This window comes from Gymnoscopelus microlampas, assembly GCF_963454915.1.
Source record: "Gymnoscopelus microlampas genome assembly, chromosome: 11".
In the NCBI taxonomy this organism is placed as follows: domain Eukaryota; kingdom Metazoa; phylum Chordata; class Actinopteri; order Myctophiformes; family Myctophidae; genus Gymnoscopelus; species Gymnoscopelus microlampas.
The window spans coordinates 37,195,132-37,210,686 of record NC_139948.1 but is presented as its reverse complement, the minus strand read 5'-3'; the positions used below and the strand labels follow the sequence as shown (position 1 = coordinate 37,210,686).

The window sequence follows — 15,555 nt, the reverse complement described above, 5'->3', positions numbered from 1 at the left end:
TAGATGTACTGTACATTCATTCATTCATATATTCACTGTACATTTATATTTATTGATGGACTGTACATAGTACATACCGGTATGTTCACTCACTAATTCAGAGAGTCCATGCATATATCTAGGGCCAGCAGCACAGATGTTATATTTATTTGTTTGTATTCTTATTTATGTCGGCTTGGCTCTTGACTCTTACTCTCACCTGTGCCTGCACACGTGTTTCATTCTCTACTGCTGTTGTTGCTATGCTGTGACACCTGAATTTCCCCCCGAGGATCAATAAATGTTTATCTCATCTTATTATGACCTTATCTTATTAACCCATTAAAACCGGGAACCACATCTCTGTTTTAGATTTCTTTGGCTATTCAAAAATAGCAGATATACAAGCTCCAAGATCTGCTATTTTTGAAAAATCTTGAACATTTGTGCAAATCTTTGAATATATGTTTTTTAAAGCGAACATTTGTAACTCAAATCTTTGCTTCTGGAGATCCCAGGAACAAAATATTTTACAAATGTTCGCTTTGAAAAAAATATATTCAAAGATTTGAAAAAATCCATTTAAAAACAAATAAATAGCAGATCTACAAGCTCATAGCGCAGCACTCGCGGCAAAACTAAACTATGAGCTTGAATATCTGCTATTTTTTGAATAGCCAAAGAAAATGACATATGCTTTCCCGGTCTTAATGGGTTAAGCATGGCCTAATGCAGAGCAACAGCACTGCTTACAAGAAAACATACATTTCCAGTGATTGTATGCAATCAGTGGGGCGTTTTGTTTGTCAGGGTAAGCATGTCAATGTGTTTACAGGGAGCCACACAGGACACGGGGAAATTGTTTGCACACAAACAGTACCATGACCAGGTTGGTACAGCAGGCTACTGCACTGTTTCAAAAACAGTGGGTCGGGACCCATGTTTGGGTCGTGGACCAATTTTTATGGGTCGTGAGTAAGCTTTTAGTTTCCTACATAAAAACAATATTCAAAGCTTGCAAGCTTGTAGATCTGCTATTTTCATTAGTTTGGGTCCCAGGCAAATGTCGAATTTCTCTTTTGGGTCTTTAGCTAAAAAGTACTGTATGTGCACTGTGCCGTGGCGGACAGGCGGAACATAACTAAGTACTTTACTTTACTCAAGTACTGCTCTTAAGTTTCAATTTTGAGGTACTACCAATGCTTTATAAAGCTACACCACTACATCTCAAATACTTTGTACTTCACTACAATTATAAGACAACTTTAGTTACAAGTTACTTGCAGCTCAGTGGCCTTGTGTTTAGAGTGTCAGCCCTGAGATTTTGATAGGTTGGGGTTCGATTCCCCGGCCGGGTCAAAGACTATACAAATGGGACTCAATGCCTCCCTGCTTGGCACTCAGCATCAAAGAGTACTTTTACTTTGGTACTGTACGTGTATTTTGATGCCAGTAATTTCGTACTTTCATTCAAGTGCAATTTTGAACACAAGACTTTTTTACTTGCAACAAAGTATTTTTTTATTGTGGTACTGCTTTTAATTTTTTACCTAATAACATTTTAAAAATCGCAGTACTTCTTCCACCAGTGTGTACTGTATGTGTTAACATGTCATGCAGAGCAAATGATAGCTTCCTGCTCCAAACAGCCACCACATGACACTGAGTATTGGAGCAGCATTCGGCCTTCTCACAGATGACCGGAATTTGCATGAACACTCATACTGTAGAATACCAAATGTGGGATGAAAACGGCAGGGCGATTTCCTATGGTGCGTATTTGTAGTGTGTGAGAGAGGGAGGGAGGGAGAGCACGAGAGCACCTTTTATGGTTCAAGAGGTTTTTTTTTATTCATCCCATGCTTGTAACCCCCAAGCATCCCCAGTACTGTATGTGCACTGATCTCCACTGATCTCACTCATCACAGATTCGCCACAAACATGGGGTCAAATTCGTTCTACTGCCATGCCACCACAATGTGGAATGACCTACCAATAGCCATCAAAAAAAGTGATCCCTTACCCTCCTTCAAAACCGCCATGAAAGAGCACCTGTCTGCAAATGGTAACTGGTCCTAATTACGTCTAAGTTTAACACCAGAAAGTAGCAGATCTACACGCTTAAAACGCGTCGCTTCGAGCTTGCATTCAATTACGAAAAAAAAACACAAGAAGTTAGAGGTTTCTGCCCGACAACAATGATATTTATGTTGCTTTATGGCAGTTTTGTTGTGAGTAGCAGCAGTTTCTGCCTCATGCTAGTTGGCCACACCACAGCATGTGTAAAAGTGTAAACCCTAAAGCCAATCATATGATGATGGAGCATACATTATAGGCTCAAACAGTGCATGTGGTGGAGGGGTAAATATTGGACTGTGCAGCCAGCAATAGCAGGTTAAAGCATGTCAGTTTGCTGAGAAGACTGGGGGAACAGTGGCGGGTACACATTATAATTATATTATGATTTTGCGCCGGTGTCGTGGCACAATAAAAATAGCGGATCTACAAGCCCACATCGTATTGCAGGGCGACGTGTTTGTGAGCCTGTAGATCTGCTGTTTTTCGTTAGTAAACCGATTCTAAATGAGGCATATTAGACTGTGAAGCCATGTGTGATGATCCTGCAGGCTTCCAAATGAGCTGTGATTAGACTGAGAGGGACTTCAGCGGCTTCCCAGTGTGACGCAGGCTGCAGGCAGGAGAAGACTCAACGTAACATCAAACAGTGTTGTTGGGCGATATGACTTCAAATCAATGTCACCATTGTTTCAAACTTTTACAAACTTTTGCAAAAAAAACAGCTTCTCGATTCATCGATATTAACCTACATGAGCAAGATTAAGTCGGTTAGACGTTCTAAATTTGGGTTTTTATATTATTTTCGGTTAATTGCCCAGCCCTAACTCCCGTAACTTTACCGTGTTCCTCAAGTTCTCTCTCTCTCTTTCTCTCTCCTTTGTTTCTCTGGTCTCTGCAAAATGTAATTTAACTCTGAGCACAAAGTCTTTACCGTGTAGGAAAAAGAACAAACTTGGTCTCAAATGTGGTTACCAAAATGCTGCGTGCGTGTGTGTGTGTGTGTGTGTGTGTGTGTGTGTGTGTGTGTGTGTGTGTGTGTGTGTGTGTGTGTGTGTGTGTGTGTGTGTGTGTGTGTGTGCGCGTGCGTGCGCACACGCGTAACTGCATGTGTGTGTGCGTGTCTGCGTGTGCACGCGCGCGCGCGTGTGTGTGTGTGTGTGTGTGTGTGTGTGTGTGTGGAATGTATACGTGTGCACGCAAGAGTCCACCAATGATTGCATCAGAGAAGGTTTTCTTTAATTTCAGCAAGCTAAATGTTGAGCTGGTGCTTTTTGGATGCATACAGATAACAGTCAATTGATTATTAATGCATTATTAATACTCCCCAAGTGCCAGGTCACAGAGAGACATCTGCAGTGTGTGTCTCTCTCTCTCTCTCTCTTTCTCTCTCTCTCTCATACACTCACACAAGCACGCAAAGCAGCTTAGCGCCGGAGGCCAAATGTGTCAGATGGAACAACGAAAATCCAGTGTTGCAAAACCAGCCAAATTACGCTGGGGAAAAAAAGAAAACACAACAGCACCCTCTCAAATTAGAAGCACACCTGGCCAATCACAGCTTACACGTAGGGAATTCTAGAGTCCATGCTGACACAGATACCCGGCCGCACGGATACAGTTATCCTCTCTTTTTTTTCTCCCATAATGTGCTCTTCGTCCTTGCCCTCCCAGGTCACGTCACCTTCTTAAAATAATGGCCTATGTCATTTTTTAAAACGTTTTTCTGAAAACCAAAACAAACTATATGATCTTTCTTAATCAATTCACCCAAAAAGTTTATAACAATATATCACTACATACAAATGTTATGTAACATGAGAGGAATGACAATTGTGTTTTGGTAAATAGGTATTTATAAACCTGATTTAGGCCAAATTAAGTAGTAACTGACAGACTTAGGCAATATTTTTGGGCCTAAGTCACAAGACAATGTGACTTAGGCCAAAAAAAATAATCCGAAATCACATGTTATGTCACTCTTGAGATAGGCCAATATACTACACTGGCAGGAACAGCATGATCATTTTCAATAAGTATATAGGCGATTTCACCAGAGGTGGCCAGTGTCATGAAGAGCTGATTTAGGAAAAAATATAATTTTCCTCAAAAAATTACGTTTAGAAGGTGACTAAATGTATCTCTGCCTCGGCCACTTCGCTGTCACTACAGCCTCTCTCTCCTCTTCCAATTAGAGTTGCAATTCTCCATTATTTTCCTTACGATTATTTTATCAATTCAGTTTTCGGAGAAATCGAATAATTCTCTTTTTTTAATCATGTATTTTTTTTTATACTTCGTTGTGCCAACATTATCATGCAAAAAAACGTGAGAATAGCCGATCAACAATCTCACATCGTGTCACAATGCACCTTATGTCTAACCTCATGTACATACTGTACTGTACAGGATGGATATGCAATGTGTAAATATAGATACCTTTATTCTTAGATTTTCCTGTCTATTTTTTGTTCTTTCTCTTTCTGGAAACAGCAACCACGATGGAGCTTCGCACAAAAAAGAATTTCACCCACCGTTTTACCCCTGTAAGCCTGTGATTCTGATTCAATGCGATGTGTTGTGAGCTTGTAGATCTGCTATTTTCAAAAATGTTTCAACTTGAATTTTAGAAAAGAAAAAAAGGGGGGAAAAACTATTATTCTACTAAAATCGGTTATTTTTTCGTAATCAATTAAATCTATTAGTTTGATTAACAGTTGCACCCCTACTTCCATTCCACCCAATCCCTCCTCCTCCTCCTCCTCCTCCTCCTCTCTACTGTCCATCACCCAGAGGCTGGCTGCTTGGCACTGGGCTGACAGAGAACATATACAGCAGATGGTGGTGGCCGGCCACTAGCACGACGCCCTCGCAGCCCCCCCTCCCCCTTTCTTCCACCTGCCTCCCAAACACACACGCACACACGTCGCACGCGCACACATAAACCCTTCAGCTGCAACCCTCAACCAGGTCACCTGCTGCCAGGGTCACAAGCACAACCTAACACACACACACACACGCACACACGCACACGCACACGCACACACACACACACACACACACACACACACACACACGCACACACACACACACACACACACACACGCACACAAGCAAAGGCACAGACACGCAATTGTCCGACAGTACATTCAAGGAGGTCACACATATGGTACCATTACATGCACGGATTGCCGCTTACACTCACAGCATGCTCCAGCAAACATCAAGATGACAAGAAAGTTTATTGACACTATACACATTGGCACGGACGCACACACGCGCACGCGGGCACACACACACACACACACACACATGCTCTGTGTGTCTCTCTCTCTCTCACTCACTCTATCTCCGGGACCGACAGGTTGGTTAATCAAGTTCGGCATTACGAGCCTGGTCAGCAAGTCAATACACTTATGACCTTCATCACCCCGACACCAAGGAATAAATATTACATCCTCATTTCTAATAGCCTGGACAAGCTATACCCGAACCCAACACACCATGCTACAGCCCACTACACAGTGAAATGCTCCGTGTTCGCTTAACTCTCACATCTCTCGACAGACTGTTTCAACTGTTTCAACAGTGATTTACGACAAGCGGGTCCCCAAATTATTGTCGGGGGTCCCCAGGTGATTAGATAAATATGCAACATTGTTTTCTCAACAGTAAACAAACCGACCTACAGTATAAGTGTATATACACATTTCTAAAGTGACAATTTAAGGACTTTTAAGACCTTTTTAATACCAAATTGTCAAATATCATGTCAGAAAGAGGCAAACATTGTGAAAATATTTTCACATTTATCTGTGGAACCGAGTCAAACAAAATGTAATGCAATACAATTCAATACAATCCTACAATTCCAAGTGTTGTCAGGTTGGGGGGTCCCCAGTTCAAATGAAGATTATTTTGGGGGGTCGCAGCCTGAAAAGTTTAGGAACCCTTGATATACAGTACAGTACACTAAAGAGTTCAGTTGGAACAACATGTACCCTGGCGTCCCTATTCTGGGGGCGAACATTTAGCGAAAATAGCAGAGCTACAAACTTATTGTAGATCGGCAATTTTTTGGTGAAGAGATTTGGTGTTGAGGGAAGTACTAATGGACCTATAGCATGGAGCCCTGGGGGACCCCCGGTCAACTAAGTATATAGGGTTCAAGTAGCCTCGTTCCCAGCCTTTACTCATCTGGGGGAAAAAAAGCCTGGTCACGACCTAATGCAGAGACTGTCTATAGGGGCGGGACTTCCGGCGTACGAATTTCCCCCGGAAACAATCTTTTTCGACTAATCACAACACTCGTTTCATTGGCGGAGAATGTTAACAGATTTGTTAAGTGTCATTTCCTTGGCCGGTACCTCCGCCAAATTCCGGTACTTCCGTTTAGACACTCATCCGGCTAGGTCTTGCCCAGTGTGGGGTTCAAGTGGTTAAAATATGAGAAAGTTCTGCAGCAGTTACGTGGATACTGCATGCAGATACTGACTGAAACATTAAGAGGTTCTTCATGGCGGACACTGCATCACAAGCTGTTGTCAACCCACAATGCATTGCTGTGTCGGCGGATGCACTACCTACCTTGAGAAGAGGGGGCGATGTTGCTGAAAGCGACCGCACAGGTGAAGAGGAACCAGACCGCTAGAGCCATGCTTGAAGACTGGCCCGGGAGGGGGTGGGGGGGGGTGGGGGACGGGGATAGGGGGCGGGGTTAGGGTGATGTGGGCGTGGTCAGCAGGCTCAGGTGAGTGGGGTGGGGTTTCCTCCACGTACTCCACTCCTAGAAGCAGAGGAGAGAAGAGAGAAGAGCGAGATAGGTCAGTTTCTGAAAACAAAGCTGTCGTAGGGTTCTTCTGTATGTACAACGGAGGCACGGGTGAAAAAAGAAAAAACAATTTTCTTCTCTCTCCCATCAACGCTGTGTCCTCTGAAAAACAAAGTCAGGCAGTGATGACTAATTCATTATGCATAATAACTTTAATAACTGCAGAAGACAGTGTGTTTATCCCGGGGACTGTTACTGCTTATTAAAGGTTATATCAGATAGGCGGAGAGGAGAGGAGAGGAGAGGAGAGGAGAGGAGAGGCTCCCCCTGTGGTGGTCAGGTAGAATGATCAGGCAGAGAGATTCTGAGGGGCTGCCATTTTGTGCATGCTGGCATGGCAACACAGCTGTTCCCCCAACCGGCTCATCACTGTGCAGTGTTTGGATGCTTGATTGCATCGGACATGTTACATATGTTGGTGAATGTTAATGATGTTCTCGGCATCTACACATCTACATGCATGTACAGTATATACATGCATAAATAGTTACGGGTCAATTTGGGTTCATTAAGTTACTTGAACAGAGTTGAGGATTTCGCTGTTTTAATACATTTGTCGCGTGTGTGCATGCATGCGTGTTTGCGTACCTGTGTGTGTGTGTGCGCGCGCGTGTGCGTGCCTGTTTGCGTGCAATCCCGTGCATGTGAGCATGAGTGTGTGCGTGTACAGTATGTGCGCGCGCGTGCATGCGCGCATGTGTGCGTGTGTGTGTGTGTGTGTGTGTGTGTGTGTGTGTGTTTGTGTGTGTATCGCTGCTATCACAATGCCGTGGGCCTGACACATCTCATTTGCCTAATGAAATAAATCACAGTCTGGAACTTTCTCTTTTCTGTCATCTTTTGACTTTTATATTCTTAGTTTGTTTGCATTGGTACAGTAGGCCATTGGTTCTCAAAGTGGGGTCCGGGGACCCCCAGGGGTCCTTGAGGGAGTTCCAGGGGGTCCCCAACTAAATGATAGATTAGGCACCAAATGGACCCTTATGGGTCTGTAACTCTGAGAGTGTACAAATGTGTACATTTGTACACTCTCAGAGTTAAATCGACATAGATTTTACATTATAAATTGCGGTCCAAGTGATAGAAATGCCATTAAATGGGGGTCTGTAGCCCTAATGTATGTCAAACTGGGGGTCCTTGAAATTAAAATGGTTGAGAATCACTGCTAGAGCCGTAAAAAATCTTCTCTTATGGGGGTCCCTGGCATATCTTTTGAAATGGAGGTCCGCGGGCTAATAAGTGTCAATTTGGGGGTCCTTGACATGAAAAAGTTTGAGAACCACTGCAGTAGGCGACTTGCCAGAGCTCCCCCTGCAGGTCTGAGAGACACACAGCGGGTGGAGACGCAGTAAATGTCATTTACACCTTCAAACCCTCTACCCCCACCTCCAACCCGGTCGTAGAAGGTAAATATACATATAGATTTTGCAGTAAAACGGGACATGAAACACAAGCGAGGCTGCTCACGTGCGCATGTAAATAACCTGCCTTGTGCACGTGTACGCACATCTGCACACAAATCAACATGCAGGCTGTAGGCTCAGGGCAGGCTATCTGCATTTAGCGGCAAGACGGCAGGACTAGATCATTGGTTCTCAAAGTGTGGTCCAGGGACCCCCAGGGGTCCTTGAGGGGGCCCCCAGCAAAACATAGCATCACAATCGCAACCACTACATTTATATGTGGCTATTCAAAAACAGCAGATCTATAAGCTCACAGAGCGTCACTTCGTGCTGTGCGGCAAGCTTGTATCTGCTATTATTTTTGAGTGGTGCCAACCACTCCTATATCTGACTTTGTCTGTGTGTCCGGGTGTATGTCTGTCCAATAAACAAACATTGATGACAACATCAATACAGGGCTCATCAAAGGCACCACTCTCTTCACACAGGGTGTGATTTTTTATATATGAGAAATATCTAAAATGTTCAATTTTATTTTTAGAATTTTGCATTTTTTAACACAAATCTCTTCTGGTGGTCCCTGGAACAAAACCTTTTCAGATGGGGGTTCGCGGCCCAAATATATATCAATGTGGGGGTCCTTGGCACGAAAACGTTTGAGAACCAAAGTGACTAGATTGGCTTCACCTCCTCTCTCTCTCCATCATCAGTGATCGGGTTCCTCCTCCACCTCTGCCCCCCGCCACCCCTAAACCTCTTCCTCTTCCTCCTCCTCCTCCTCCCGTGACCTTCTCTGATATTTACCCTCCTCCCTGGTGGCAAAGCTCGGCCTACGGCCACTGAGCCGCCCGGGTGGCCCTGCGTGGGTTAGCATGTTATGGAGCGAGAGGAGAGAACAGAGGGGGTGAGGGGGGGTCTGCAGGGGCAGACAGTACAAAGCACATCAGCCACAGCTGTTTTTTTAACCCCTTTAAACCCTTTGTTGACCAGGGTCCCCCCATAGGTCTATATACTTGAACAGCCTCCTTTTCCCCCTCTCTAAACCCAAACTCTTTGATGAAAATAGCCGATCTACAAGCTTACAACGTGTTGTGTTGCAATTTTTTCTGCAGCAATCTTTTACCGAATGTTCGCCTATTATGACATGGCCAAAATAGGGACGCTATATAGGGTTAAAGTCTCTTCCCATCAAATATGCATGGGTACACACACACACACACTGAGGCACACACATGCATGCGCACGATACACAGATGCACGGGACGAGTGCAAACGGCCGCTAAAAAAAATTCACGGACGACGTGTGTGTGTGCGTGCGCGCGGTTAACCACTTAAACCCCAGCATCAGTATTGTGGGGATAACAATAACCGAAAACAGAAAAGACACTAGTATCGAGCCCTGAGGGACTCGGGTTACTCCATAATGGGGTTTAAGTGGTTAACCTACTGGTCCAGCCTCGGCCCCTAATTTGAGTTCGCCTCGGCGACCACCCTCCGTGGCGGGCAGCTGAGAGGAAAGGACACGCTCAGAGGGAGGGCAGGAGAGACAAAGGAACAGTACAAACAGCAGTAAACACACAGCAATAGATGCAGTGTTGCTGGGAGCCCCGCGTGACTCCACTCTCTGCTACCCTCCCTCCCTCCCTCCCTCCCTCCCTCGGTCGTCGTACCGTAGCTCTCTATCCTTCCTCTCCTTATCCTTCCCTCCATCTCGCTGTATTATTAATGGCCCGAAAAAACTGATCCCCCCTGTGCAGCGGCGGGCCTTTCTAGTTTTCTCAGGCTTTTGTGGTTGTTAATAAGAAAAGTCTGTCTTTTACACACACACACACACACCCTCCGTCCAGCCCCCCCCCTCCATCTTTTCACACTGCCTCGGTCCGTACGCTTCACAATAGCTCTCCTGCAAGGCTCAGTAGATGAGAACGACAGAGAGTGAGGGACAGAGTGAGAGAGGTTGTGGTCGTCGGGGGGGTGGGGGGGGGGGGCACATGGTAAATGGTAAGAGGAGTAGCGGGGGGGGGGGGGGGGTTGAGGAAGGTGTACTGCTTGTGAAAACAACCGCCGTGGAGTAAAGCGTAGCTTATTTTCTATGTAGTCTTTCGGAATAATAAGGGAAGGAATAAATGAATAAACTGACAACTTAAATGAGAAGGAACAAACAAACTGAGAGGCAAATAAAGGAGGGATAGATGGAAGGACGGACGGACGGACGAACGGAGGGAATGAGGGAAGAGGAAACTAACTGCAGTGAAGAAATGCTATGTATTTTTGTGTGTGTGTGTGATACATTTTACTGCACATCCTCTGTATTTTGTCACTGTCGGGTGGAATCCTTGTATGTCCAAACGTTCATTTTTTTATCATTATAATAAACATTATTAAAATAGTTAAAGTAGCCAATCTACAATCTTGTAGATCTGCTATTTTCACTACTTTGTTGCGAAACTCTTGTATGACCAAGTAGGGCATTCATTTAAGAAAAAACATTGAAATATGGAGATACAAGGTTTCTGGTGCATAATTTGGTGCAGAGCCAAAAATGCAACGCACAGAAGTTCCGTTTAAAAAGGACGACTGAGCCGTAACTTTTTAATGTTGCGTATAAAGATTTCATTTGAGCCGAGCAACGTTTAGATCCTTTTCAAATATTCTTCAAACTGAGACTGTCAGGAAGTCAGGAAATGAAATGCCTATATATACACGTACACAAATCAGTCATCATCCCCATTTGGTGGCTGGGGATGGACCAGATATATAATCTTCTTATCTCATTCTCTAGACCTCCATTTCTAAATACATTTTCAATATCATCTTCAAACCATTTTTAAAAGCAATGTGTGTGTGAAGGCAGGACACTGGAGGAGACTCTGGGGGGTTTGAGATAGGGGTCTTCCTGGCTCCCAGTGCTCTGCTAACACATTTTGCTGGGGACCCCCTAGTACACCCCCCCCCCCCCCCCCCCTTCCCCAAGGACCCCACTTTGAGAACCAATGCGTGTTAGTGATGTACTCCTACTGGCTGCTTCAGCAGGAAGAGGAGGAAGAAGGAGAAGGTTCTTTTTTCTCTGGAGGACGAGGGCATTGTTGTTGTTCCAGAAGCATAATGCTAGTAGTAGTTATAGACTGAAGTCTCTAAAGGCTCTAGAGATGAGGATGTGTGTGTTGGAATTTGTAGAGCAGAGCTGTAAACAGTGGTTGGATGCTGAAGAAGCGGGGAAAAAAGAGCTACAGGGAAGTCTATTGAGTAAAGTGAGAAGGTCTGTATGTGTGTGAAAATATTTAGAAAATAGCTCAAGTAACATAAAGTTTTCAAATAGTTGTAGTGGGATAAAAAGTACAATATTTGCCTTTGAGATGCAGTGGAATGAAAGTTTCATAAAGCATTGAAAAATGGACATAATCAAGTAAAGTAAAAATACCTCACAATTCTAAAAGTTCAGGACATTTTCTTACCACTGCTCGCTCTTTCTCTCTCTCTCTCTCTCTCTCTCTCTGACGGCCTCACCAGCCCTCCTTGATATCCCTACGCTGTGTTCTGCAGCTCTGCAGAATCCCCTCGTCTCATTTGCATTCTCTCTTAAAGCACAGTTCCATTAAAGTCTCTCCCCGTTTCATTGTCTCTTCCTCTCTCTCCCTTCTGTTTCCTTCAAACAGGTCTTTTTTTCTCCCCCCTATGGTTGCTGTTTTGGAGGGAGCTATATTCCCTGTTGGCTACACAGCCTATCCCTGCTCTCCCAGAGTCAGTAATCAAACACATTGGCCCTAATACACGGGCCATTACAAGAGCTCTGATGTTCCATCTGCACACAGCCGGCACAATGGTGTCATTATATAAACAGCCCTGCTGCTGCAGCGAGCTAGCTACAGTACAAGCGCGGGCTAGGCTACCACACCAGTGCTCCGGCATTAGCTGACCCGCCCCACTAAATGGAGACGTGTTGGGACGATCTGACCTGAATGTGCTAGTGTAGCCAGTTTAGCCACTAGCATAATAGCATTATCTGCCCCGAATGAATGTCCTACTGTTGGCGGTTTACTGTACTATGGCGCTCCCACTATCTCTTCCCCTCACTATGGGGCAGTGTGTGGGGCTGTTAAGCATCAATGCAAATGCAATAGAATCACGTTGTTGTGAAGGAATAATACCTAATGCTATTATGTTGTCTTGCTAGTGATAGCCTCACCAAAAAGGATTAGGGAGATTAGCGACAAGCCGGCTGGTGGGTGTGGGTGGGAGGACTTTATGTGGGAGAACGGGGTAAGCCGAGCCACTGGGTGTTTCAAGGAATCCAAAAACTACCAGCATACAGTACCAATTATAGGTTTATTATGTTAACATTACAGAGGCCATGTGATGGTTTGGTATACTATACATAGTGAATGAACCAAAATGGTGTTTTTTTTGCCATGTGAAGTGATTCTATTGAGAGGATTCCTGTATCTGAGGGGGAATAGATAATTGTAAGGTGGTATATCATTGCTGTCGGGCAGAAACCTCTTATCTCCATTTTCTAACTTTTTGTGTTTTTAATATAGAATAATAATATTAAATCAATGAGAAAAATATACATTTCTTTGACAAGAATATTGCGGTTTTGCAAAAGTTTCATACATTGTGTGTGAGCCAGAATGTAGACTAATTATAATGTAAAAGTGCTTTAGGAGGGAGGATACTTCTTAAAAGGTATGTGGTGTAGAAAGAATATAGCAGCAGACATACTGTAGTTGCGGGTGCTTTTGAATTACATAGATAATGGTTTCAGATAGAGTCAGGCTTTGACCTTGATGTCAGCTCTTGTGTAGCAATAGAAGCTAACACTTTCCCATTATGGAATATAATCCGATTCCGAGCGCGCCGTTAATGGGGGATTTTGGCACACGCTGCAAGTGGAAAGTGTGTCCAAATCGTCACTTTTGCAAATTTGCATAATCATTGAATTAAATTCGACTGTCATACCTCGGCGTCCTGAAAGATGGGCTTGACAGTAAAAACACAGCCTCCCACTCTGTGCGAGCTCCAACGCAGATGGCGATAACGGTAATGATATTTCATGGTATGTCTGTTATATTTTGAAAGGAAAAGTGGGATAATTACATTCATTTTGTTGAGTGATTAGTTTTATGGGGGTGAAGGAGTAATTAATGAATTCGATCTCATCTACATTTACTGTCACACTTCCTTATATTTCTCATTGTCGCCTTACTGTGACGACAAAGGCGTAGGGAGCGTGACTATAGCCAGGAGTTATGCTTAATTCATACGCCGTCATACAGCGTGTTGTGAGCTTGTAGGTCTGCTATTTTTTGTCGAGCAACACTGTCGTGCGACGAAATACAGACTTGAGAAACAGTAGCCTATTATTGCTGGGAGGCCCCCAGCCTACATTTGAGTCGTTTCTCTCTGCTGTCTCATCAAACTGTAATATTACAATGCTAGCCTTAGCTTCTCTGGGCCTATAATACTTACTGTTATCTGAAATACAGTGTATTAACTGTCTCAGACCTAGGCTCAAAGCTAAATCAAAACAGCGCTGTGAAGAGAGAAAAAAAAAATGAAAATTGAAAGTTCTTTCAAAGTGAAAATGATTTTGCTTTACTTGACTTCAATTATTTAATGCAGCTCCTTACATTCTTTTCTGAGATTTGACTGCCATTCTTGTTTCATTTGTAAGGCTGCATTGCCTGCTGGGAGGCAATCATTAACTTCATGGCAACCATTGCTACTGAATCAGCTATAGAGGCCTGCATGTTTTGTTGAAGCTTCTCCGAGGCACAAACATCAATCCTAATAGCATGGAAAATGACTGCGCTTCATCTTAAGACTCGACGACTTCTTTATGCATGGACTAACTGGCCGTCATAATTTATGACTGTCAAAACCCAAAAAATCAATCAGGGGGTGTTTTCCCAGGCGAGTGCGTTTGTTTGTCTTCCTCGCTTTGCCGCTCTGCCCCCGCTTTGCCCCGCGTGATTTCCACTTGTTCATACAACATGCCTCGTTTTGAAAGGCATTGAAATGCTAATGAAGTTACGGGCGGTTGCCAGAACAGTTTGCCTTTCGAGCAATCTTTGGCAGACGCTCAGGTGCACGTTTTTTGAAGACGCGGGACGGTGTTAGCCCAATCACCTATGTGGTTTTATAAAGTACCTGACCACAGGCTGCCCAGGCTCCACTCAGCAATTTAACCCATTAAGACCGGGAACGCATCGCTGTGTCATTTTTAGATTTCTTTGGCTATAAAAAAATAGCAGATCTACAAGCTCATAGCGCGGCACCGAGTGCCGCGCTATGAGCTTGTAGGTCTGCTATTTTATTGAAAAATCTTGAACATTTGTGCAAATCTTTAAAACGTATATATTATATACGTTTTAAAGCGAACATTTTTAACTCCGATCTGTGCTTCTGGGGGGGTCCCTGGAACAACATATTTTGAGATGGGGGTCAGCGGCCAAATACATAAAAGTTTGGGGGTCCTTGACATAGAAACGTTTGAGGACCACTGATATAGAAACATACGTTTTTCAGAATACTGTTGCGATTTAGAAGACATTTGTAGAATCGGCTTCAGGTCTTAATGGGTTAAACACACACACACACACACACACACACACACACACACACACACGCACGCACGCACAAAGACCACACACACTTATCATACTTGTCTGCACCTTGATATCAGATTCCCCTCAGCGGGGAGGCGAGGAGAGTTCCTGCAGCTAGCAGGGGCATGTGAGATCCCTGCCAGCTCCCGTAATTATGCAGCAAAAAAAAGTGTTGAGGCAAAGTCTTTTGTTCTCCGTGCCGTTTGATTATGGTTTGGTATAGTGTTCAGAAATACTTCTTTTGTTGCAGGAAATGATTGTGGAAGAGGGAGAAACATGAATGGTACCCACGGCCACGACAGAAGCACAATTACAGCGTGCTTAATTCATACTCCATCAAACGATGAAAGTCGCCGATCTACAAGGCTGGTGGATCAGCTGTTATAGACTTACAACAACACTGACATACGACACTAAGTGTTCATCAGGCTTTAGATGAGCATTTCACTGTCAGAATCACTAACCCCCCCAGTGGTGGAAAAAGTACTCAAATGTTTTACTTAAGTAAAAGTATCAATACTGCAATTTAGAAGTACTCTGTTACAAGTAGAAGTCCGGAATTCAAAACTTACTTGCGTAAAAGTACAAAAGTATTGGTATCAAAATGTACTTAAAGTACCAAAAGTAAAAGAGCTAAAATGTTTGAAAATAGCAGATC

General features: G+C 43.9%; 1 protein-coding gene across 1 annotated transcript in view; it reads right to left on the bottom strand.

The window, feature by feature from the left end:
- The window catches only part of adgrl1a (adhesion G protein-coupled receptor L1a), a gene marked incomplete at its 3' end in the record, with an annotated part of 163,569 nt that overhangs the window by 81,145 nt on the left and 66,869 nt on the right, over window positions 1-15,555 (bottom strand). The window contains exon 2 of the mRNA XM_084072728.1: window positions 6,643-6,841. Within this exon, the coding sequence (XP_083928854.1) occupies window positions 6,643-6,712 (70 nt within the window). The 5' untranslated portion in view covers window positions 6,713-6,841. The remainder of the gene's footprint in view (window positions 1-6,642; window positions 6,842-15,555) is intronic.